The sequence below is a fragment of the Hoplias malabaricus genome, chromosome 8, assembly GCF_029633855.1.
Source record: "Hoplias malabaricus isolate fHopMal1 chromosome 8, fHopMal1.hap1, whole genome shotgun sequence".
Classification (NCBI taxonomy): domain Eukaryota; kingdom Metazoa; phylum Chordata; class Actinopteri; order Characiformes; family Erythrinidae; genus Hoplias; species Hoplias malabaricus.
The window spans coordinates 27,915,233-27,925,480 of NC_089807.1; the positions used below are offsets into that span (position 1 = coordinate 27,915,233).

General features: G+C 37.8%; 1 protein-coding gene across 1 annotated transcript in view; it reads right to left on the reverse strand.

Moving 5' to 3' along the window:
- The window catches only part of bmp5 (bone morphogenetic protein 5), a 29,229-nt gene extending 23,683 nt beyond the window's left edge, over positions 1 to 5,546 (reverse strand). The window contains exon 1 of the mRNA XM_066678604.1: positions 4,974 to 5,546. Within this exon, the coding sequence (XP_066534701.1) occupies positions 4,974 to 5,385 (412 nt within the window). The 5' untranslated portion in view covers positions 5,386 to 5,546. The remainder of the gene's footprint in view (positions 1 to 4,973) is intronic.
- Between the last annotated feature and the right edge of the window lie 4,702 nt (positions 5,547 to 10,248).

Here is a 10,248-nt window from a genome sequence, read left to right on the forward strand (position 1 = left end):
ACTGCCAAACCCAGACTCGTCCATCAGATTGCCAGAAGAAGGAGTGTGATTCATCACTCAAGAGAATGCAAATCTAATGATCTAGAGTCTAGTGGCAGCATGCTTTTCACTGCTGCATCCGACACTTTGCATTGCGCTTGGTGATATGAGGCTTGGGTGCAGATGCTTGGCCATGGAAACCCATTCCATAAAGCTCTCTATGCACGGTTCCTGAGCTAATCTGAAGGCCACATGAGGTTTGGAGGTCTGTAGTGATTGACTCTGCAGAAAGTTGCTGACCTCTGCACACTATGCAGCTTAGCATTCGCTGACTCCACTCAATTTTTTACGTGGCCTATCACTATCATGAGTTGCTGTCATTTCCAATCACTTCCACTTTGTTATAATAATATTGACAGGAAATTTCACAACTTTTTGTTGCAAATGTGGCATCCTATCATGGTACCATACTGGATTTCACTGAGCTCCTGAGAGTGACCCATTCTTTCAAAAAAGGTTGCAACGCATTCTGCATGCCTAGGGGTTTGGTTTTATACACCTGTAGCCATGGAAGTGATTGGAACACCTGAATTTAATTATTTAAATTTGTGAGTTAATACTTTTGCTTTGCTTCATCATAATTTGCATTTATTGTACATTCACTAAGTGAGCCTCCAATCACTTGTGGTGCTGTTTCATTGCATACAATCAATGTTATTTACCCAAGAAGAGCTATAAAGATGTTATTTAGTGATAGTATTTAAAACACAAAAAACTGAATTTCTAACTTTCTGGATGCTGCATTTACATTTTCAGGATACCTTTAGAGTTAGGGTTATGCTTATGCATTTGGTTAGGCTTAGGCAAAGTTTTAAGTCTGCTTTTTCACTCAGGGTTTAGAAATTCCAGAAATGGTATTTGAGTAAAACGTACATTTTCACCAAGATACCAGGTTGGGTTTGGGAGTAATGTATGCAGGCTTAATTCATATCACAATCCATTACAATTTTAGGTGGCATAGAAGTATGTTACTAGTATATAGTATAAGAAGTAGTAGTTTACTTTTAGAATAGATGAAGTACAAAATAAATATTTTCTAAATTAGTTCTGTACTCAAAGTTAACTACTCTTACACCTAATTACTTATATTTAAAGTAGATTTTATAAAATAAGACATGGACCAATTTAGTCCTGAGAAGTACTGAAATAGTACACTTACAAGTAACCTACCACTTCTTTAATATAAGTATATTTATTACAACACTGAATCTCAGCTGTAAAACAAGGAATGATGCTTACTTTGGCTTTGATAAGTCTAATTACAAAAGGTATTTGTGTACCTAAAGTTCTAGATCAATTTTGCTTGGTAACTTGATGGTAAGTTTTAAGAGACTTGGATCAAATTATACTTTTACAAAAAGTGTTGCCAATGGCATCAATGTATGTATAATGTATAATGGCAAGAATTTAGCTAAAATGTTTAAGGATGGCTCTGGAAATCTGTCATTAGTAAACTTTTTCTGCTCGTCTGTGTGCTGTGCGTGCTCGCTCACACGTACCAGTATTCTCTGTGTAACTGAATATGGGTGGACACCATGGAAGTGTTACTATTAAAAGGGAATCTTTTTTATTCCAAACAAATGATCTGATATAATAACCCTCTTTAGCGGCCGTTTTCTGTTTCCTCTCTAACCTACAATTGCCTCCACGTTTCCAGAGACCATATATACCGCTCGTTTCACTCACTTTACAGAGATCTCAAGGATACACTGGGCTATATTTTCTTCAGGAACATGCTGTAAAAAAAGACACTTGACAAAAATAGAAGATCACCTGCTGTTTTAGCACTCAGAATGTTAGCAAAGGTCACTTTTGGAATATAAATACAGGACCATTGGACCAAATGTACAATATTTGCCTAATTCTGTGGTTCAGATGTAAACAAATAAATTCTGAATGGTTTGATTGTGGAAAGTGTACTGTGGAGATACACTTTTGTTTTGGAAATTTTCACCGGTACTGAAAGGAACCAGATGTTTGAAAAAAAAAACAGAATTAAATAAATAAATCCTTTAAAATCCCCTTTCACGGGAAGTTATTATATTAAATTGTTTATAAATGTGCTTTCAGATATTTAAAACAATTTTAAAAAGATCTTTGCTTAAAACCAATTATACAAAATACCTCAGAAAACACTTGTCATTTTGGATAGAAAGTATAAAAAGCTATATTTGAAATGTGGATATCATTACCCCTGTTTCCTGTCACCACGGTCAAATAAAATTTATGTTTTTCTACTGTACACCAACAATTTCACATACAACTCAGACCATACTCACATCAACCAACTTTGTTTATATTACAAATAAAATATTATACAAAATTCTAGAAAAATTAAGAATTTCCCTTCAAGCAGGTTTATTAATTACGGTTTGAAGTGAACTTTTGAATCAGAGGAAAGTTTCTTAGTTTGGATTCTTATAATCTGGAGATTTGATTAAAATATCTTCTCTTTGGAAACAGCCTGGAAGATTAATATTGCATTTTAGTGGTATATTTAAAACCAAGTCATTGCTATATGGAACAGTGTGGAAAAGTTTTTTCATGTCTAAATCCCGTTTCATTATTTAAATATAGATAATCAATAATTATCATCAAAAATAAAAATAATAATATGGCAGTGTGATCACAGGCAAACAACTGAACAAAAGATATCACTTATTTTATAATTTGTGTACATATTGTGACAAAATGTTTTTACAGATCCCTGCTTTCTCTAAATGATATTTTACTTATTGTCAGATGTCAGGAAAGAGTTCCCTGTTTTACTCTGCTATGTTTCAGACATTTACATTTAGTGCCTGAATTATATTTTAGATTTCAAATTGATTTTTTAAATTATTATTATTATTATTATTATTATTATTATTATTATTATTATTATTATTATTTTACAGCAAGTAATCCAAAACGTATACTACCTGTTAGCTTGAAATATTAGAGAAATATTTGGGGGATGGGGGTTGTGAGCTGGGTGTTTGGGTTAAGACATGCATGTTTTGCATATGTGCTGATAATACAAATGACAGGGGCCTATTCACAATCACTGTCCTAGTTGCCTCAAATTGACATATACAATGACTATAGTATCTTATAGTCCTTTCTAATTTCTATCATTATGTATTTATGTATTTATTTGTTTACTTTGCATGAAAATTACAAACAATACTTTCTTTAAAGTTTGCATTTCTGTTGGTTGTGATTAAAGAGACAGCCACAGCCCCGTGTACAGTTGCACCAGTCTTTGTTGAATTAAAAATGGCCAGGTTTTCAGCTGGTTTTTTTTTTTTTTTTTGGACATTTATTTAATGGAAAGGGTAGGGTTTGGAGTCATAGAGTCAGAGGTTTGTGAAACATGAAATCTGGGAAGTAGTTTGGTACAAATGATAGAATTAAACTGGACAGTTCTTTCCTGTCTGGTGATTAAATAGCAGCCATAAAATCGAAGCTCTGTGTACAGGTGAGCTAACCAATTCTGAATTAAAAAACGTAATGTGCTTACAATTTCCCAAAACCTCAAAGAAAATACTATAGGAAACAATATAGGCACAAATATGCCTAACCAGATTGGAGTTGTATTTGAGCAATGTCAATTTATGATAAAGAAATATGCACATTTGAAGCAATAGATCCTTAGGTGTACTGATTATTCTAAGTAATTTGATCTTGAAGTGATTGCTATGCTACACGAGAAATATATGGGTAGGAATATTTAAGGTTTGTCAGCTAAAACTGAAGGACTTCTGCATGAACTGCTTTATCTTTGTAGCATGCTTTTCGCTCTGTAGCATGGTGAAATAAAGTTCCTAACACATTTCACTTGTAGACAGAGGGAACCGAAAAGCTTCATTGCAGTCCTATAGAGAACTTTTTATTTTTATTTTTTTGACCCAATACTTTAATTCATGAAAACAGCTTTGACTTGACTCATGACTTCCTTGAGATAAAGAACACATTACTAGTTTTAACTGCATTTCCGTCATTTTGAAAATATTTCCCAAATGTTCCCAGGCTTCAGGTTTGCTGTTTTGTCTTGCAGCCGGCTGGCAAAAATCTGTCCACCTTAATCAAATTGTTCACACACAGATATTCCCCAGACACATTCTCAGAGAATCTATCACTGTCCCTGTGCTGGTACCCAGAGAGGATGTTTTAGTGACCATTAATTAGGAAACATATGCATCATATTCTATTTTTAATTGAAGATTCTCTTACATCAATGTCAACCCTAAGCTTTTTGGTTTGCTTTTCAATGTAAAACATCTGGCTGGGCTCTCTAGAACAGTTCAGCCAGACTTGGGTAGGGCTGAGTGATCTTTATGAAACATGTAAATATTTGGGTGGCCAGTACTTTATTAAAATTTGCAATGTAGTTTGCCTATGAAACATGCAGATCTGAATCCTAGATCATTGCTGAATTAAAGACTGAATTAGCCAATCTCTAGTGTGAAGATGACAGGGTTATGGGTGTTAGAAGCAAGATGCTTTCTGGAAAGATCATTGTGTTTATGAAACACTCTACACTGTCAGTAAAATGGTAGACTATTTGTTTACTAAAGGTACAGTGTACAGTATAAGGTACACTGCAATGTTCTTAAAGTCCAACTGTGGACCTTGAAAATACATATTCTCAGAAGGAATAGTCAATATTTTGATTTCATAACAGAATGGGTTTAAACAGAATAACATAATAAAAGTCTGCAGTTGACACTGGGTGCATGGACTCATTGCATCTATAAAAACCTACATTGCAATTAAAAAATATAGTGCAATCATTTTCCCTCATTACTGAAGACAGTCACCAGAGACAGGGAATGGAACCACCAGAGTGACAGTTTTTTCTGAGAGTGTATCTGGGTGTTAAAACTTGAAGGGCCATTAAGGTGCTCTGATCTCTCACAAAAGAACCCTGGGCTCAGGTGTAGTTTACTCACCCAGGTTGACGAAGCTCATGACCATGTCTGCGTCGTTGAGGAAGTTCGTGTCGTGCTGGGTGATGAGCTGCGCGCTGTGGTTGGGGGTCTCACGCTGTGGGGAGCTCTGCCCGCTCTGAACGGAAATCGCGTCCTGCTGCTCCGTGTTCAGGGCGTTGTAGAGGCGCAGCATGAAGCGCGGCGCCGAAGCCGCGTGTGCGCGCGCAGTGACCGGGCGCGCACGCGGGCGCGGGCGTTGCGGCAAGCCCAGCACGGATAGAATCTCGCGCTGCATGTCGCGGCGCTCGTGGCTCCGCAGGCGCCGGTAGATGAAACTCGAATGCACGTGCTGCTCCGCCACGGCGGCCCGCGCCACGCCAGCGCAACAACAACTCCACAACACGAGTCCGTAAACACTCAGCAGCGGCGTCATACTTTTCACACACACACACACACGCACGCACGCACGCTTCACACACGCGAAGCGCTCTCAGTACGCGGCGCTCACGACCAGCTCCATCCTAAATACCGTTAACGATACCAACAGTTTATCTTGTTGTTTACGGGTTGTATATATATATTTCGAATCGTAATAAAAAGATAAAAAGCCAAAAAACAAACAAACAAAAAAAAAACAAGTTAGAAAGTTAGTAAAATTAAAAACCCAATAAGAATTACAATTTCGATTAAGATCAAGTAAAAGTTAAAATATTAACTATTCCCAAAAAAAACGACAAAAGTCAAAACATATATTTAAAATAAATATAAATTTAAATGAGATATTTAAGCAACAATAAAAAATAAGGAAAATAATGCGCAATAATTAATAAAGATTAATGTTATATTTACTCGAATTAAACATTAAAAAATGCATAAACACGAAACCCAAAACAAAGCAAGAGTTGTAAACTATAGTAATATCCTGGTGTATCCGCACGCTGGATTGTTGTAGTAAACTCCCGGGGCTCAGCGGCGCCTCGCGCACCAAAACCCGCGGGAACTCTTCTGCGCCCCGCGCGCGTAGGTCTCTCCTGAGAAAAGAAACATGGAGAAAAGCCCTAAACTTCTCCACGCTGAACTTTCACAGACTGCTTCGCAGTTCATGAGCGGCAGGGTGATGTCCTCAGCCCGTATGTGTGTGTGTGTGTGTGTGTGTGTGTGTGTGTGTGTGTGTGTGTGGAGAGCAGTTATTGCGGCTCTGTTCCTCCTCTAGCGGTCATCAGCAGCACTGAGTCATAAAGACAGACACGAGAGACAATCCACACCTGAGAGACACACTCCACACCTGAGGGATACACTCAGCACCTGGGAGAGACTAAACTTAAGACACACTCCAAACACTACACCTGAGAAAGGCACTCTAAACCTGAGACACACCCCACATCTGAGATACACACTTCAACACCTGAGAGAGACATTCCACACCTGAGAGACATACTCCACACCTGAGAGACTCACTTCACACGTGAGAGAGACACTCCACACCTGAGAGACACACTCCACACCTGAGAGACTCACTTCACACCTGAGAGACACACTCCACACCCGAGAGACTCATTTCACCCCCGAGAGACTCACTTCACACCTGAGAGACTCATTTCACCCCCGAGAGACTCACTTCACACCTGAGAGAGACACTCCACACCTGAGAGACTCACTCCACACCTGAGAGACTCACTTCACACCTGAGAGATACACTCCACACCTGACAGACACACTCCACACCTGAGAGATTCGCTTCACACCTGAGAGACTCACTCCACACCTGAGAGATTCACTTCACACCTGAGAGACTCACTCTACACCTGAGAAACACACTCCACACCTGAGAGACACTGCACACCTGAGAGACTCACTCTACACCTGAGAGACACACTTCACACTTGAGAGACATACTCCACACCTGAGAGACTCACTTCACTCCACTGAGAGAGAGACTAAACTCCTCAGAGGAGGCACGCCTCACCTAAGAGAGAGGAGACTCTTTTTTCCCAGGGATTTTTCTTCCTCTTCCAAATTTTGCTTTCATATCAATAGTTCAATGTTGAAAATTAATTTCTAAAGTTAAATTGTATGTATGAAAGAAGATGTTTTATTTATGGTAGTGGCCTCAGTACTATTCTTAATATTTCCTGGACTGAAGCAAACTTATTAATGGAGTAGTTATTTGAGATTTAATATTATTTAGTCACTAGATGGTAGCAGAGTTCTACATTGCTTTTTTCACTAGTAACTGTTACATATTTTGTGTCACAATTATTACTTTGCCATAATATTTGTGATTTATTTTTCCATTTGAAAAAAAGTGTTGTTTTTTTTTTTTTTTTTTTTTTTGGGAAGTTCCCCAGTCATCTGATTTTTTCTGGAGGTAATTATAAAAAGTAAATATAAAATTCTATAATCCACAAGCAACAAAATGTATTATATATTTTAAAATATTATGGTCCAACATGAATTAATAAAATTAAACTAACATTAATTATGAATATTTTCATGTCTTATCCTACGTATTGTCCACAGAATTTAGTTAAATGTTGCTTCCTATTTTCAGAATTTTCATCACAGACAATGTTGGGTGGTGTCTCATTCTCAGCGCTGCCATGACACTGTGTTGGTGATGTGTTAATGTGTGTTGTGTTAGTATGATTGTATCAGACATAGCAATGCTGCTGAAGTTTTTAAACCCAGTGTCCGATCTATTAAACACACCTACCTCATTGGTCGACCTTGTAGATGTAAAGTCAGAGACAGTAGCTCATCTGTTGCTGTACAGTTTGTGTTGCTCGTCCTCTAGTCGTTCATCAGTGGACATAGGATGCTCTTTAGTGGATGTTTTTGGTTGGTGGACTATTCTCAGTCCAGCAGTGTCACTGAGGGCTTTAAAAACTCAAGCAGCACTGCTGTGTCTGATCCATTTGTACCAGCATACTACACACTAACACACTACTACCACGTCAGTGTCACTGCGCCATTGACAGTGATCCACCACCCAAACCATACCTGCTCTTTGTTGGTCCTTTGGTGTTCCCGACCATTGAAGAACAGGCTGAACGTGGGCAATCAATGTATACAGAGCAACAGATGGTGTTCAGTCTGTAATCATAGAACTACAAAGTGCTCATGTGGACAGTGGAGCTGTGAAAATGGACAGTGGGTGTAGAAACAAACAAAGAGGTGGTCATAATCGTACGGTTGATTGCGTAACATTTATATGATTTGAAACTCCACAATTATTAATTAATTTATTTATTGTTTTTAGGCAGGTTATTTGCCATCTCCAGCACACCTTTACCAGGTGTTTCTCACTGAGTTCTCACCAAAAGGTACTCTGGGTCTGAGCCAAGTGAGGAGCTCCAAGTTCCACCTCCAGGGTCAAAGCTCTTGCAAGGGTACAAGAGCTTTGCACTTTTGGGGGTGTCTGCCTGTCACAGTGGTTTTATTGTCCAGTTGTGTTTCCTAAAGGTACATTACATTCTCTTCTCTAGAAGGAGAGGTGAACATTTGTAAGATTTCATTTTAGAGCTCTTTAAAATAAAATAATACAATATAAGTCCTTTAGTGTTGCAGTCACACAGCTCCAGGGACCTGGAGGTTGTGGGTTCAAGTCCCGCTCCAGGTGACAGTCTGTGAGGAGTTTAGTGTTTTCTCCGTGTGTCCATGTGGGTCATCCAGGTGCTCCAGTTTCCAACATTTCCAGGTCCCACGGTCCAAAAAGACACATTGGTAGGTGGATTGGCGACTCAAAAAGTGGCCATTGGTGTGATTGAATGAGTGTGTTGCCCTGTGAAGGACTGGGGCCCCCTCCAGGGTGTGATCTTGCATTGCACCCAGTAATTCCAAGTAGGCTTCGGACCCACAGCGACCAAGGGCTCCAAAGGGCTGATTAAAATTCTTGACCCACGATACCAATTGTCCAGTCACAATTTCGAGCTTTGCTTTATGGCTCAGCTCCCTCTTTAACACGACGGGTTGCTATAGTGACCTCATTACTGCAAAGGCTGCACCTAACCCACGGTCTGTGTCACAATCCCTCTTCCCATTAGTCCTAAACGAGATCTAGAGACACTTGAACTCCTTTGCTTGGGGCAGGTTCTGAAGCCCTTGCTGAAGGACATCTGATTTAATGAGAGAAATATACAGATTTCATACACCGTCTTGCTTACACCCGAAATATTTCAGAGTGACCGATTTGTCATGTAATCGGTCCAGAAGGTTTTTACTAGTATCAGTGGTCTATATTACTGACAGGATTCTAATTTTCTGAGATACTGAATTTGGGGTTTTCATTAGTTGTCAGTTATCATCAAATTAAAAGAAATAAACACTTGAAATATATCAGTCTGTGCATAATGAATGAATGTGTAATATACAAGTTTCACTTTTTGAATGGAATTACTGAAATAAATCAACTTTTTCATGATATTCTAATGGAAAATGGTACTGTTAGGTCACACACTGCTTCAATTAAAAGCTATAAACTCTTATAAAGTTCTTATACAGTTAAGTCTTAAGAGACACATACAGTCATACAGGAGAGAAACCAGTGTGTTGAATTTGCGTTGTTTGACTTTGTCTAATAAAACTCTTTTTTTTTTTCCCCTTTTTGTGTTCCAAAAAAGTCTTTGACACTGACTTCTGAAGTTAATGTCAAGTGAAACTAATGGATCATTTTATTTACTTAATTCTTTTTCAACACAATTCTTTCCAAATATCTGTTATTTGTTAATTACTTATGTTACTAGAGTTCTCAGGGTTTAACCCATTTAATTCTGTAAAACACTGTATCAGTGTGACTTCAATAAATATTTATTTAAACCAATTCATATGGCTTGTCATTCATTTTTACTTAAAATAATCTTCATTTTCACATCTACACAGATGTTTCAGAGAATGTATGGTCAGCAAAATTTGCCTCAAAGGCATGGAAAAGTCATGGAAATGTTTTGGTAAAAAAGTGTATGAACCCTGACATTAGCTATCAAGGGTTTCCAAAACTAGCATCATTGCTAATATGAAACAACGATAATACCTCCGTATAAACTTCTGTAAAAAGTAGTTAAAAGCCGTAAAGGTGTGTTAGTAAAGAGATATGAGGGAACAGCTGCAAGTTGTGCATAAGGATTTTTTCCTCTTTAAGCCAAAAAAAAAAGAAAAAGCTTGGTAAAATTAGCATACTGCAAATAAGCAGTTTCACTTAAATGAAATGCATTATTATGTAAAATATTAAATATAATATATCTATTATAAATAGATATTTAATATATTATCAATACAAATTATAATTCCATGATAGATA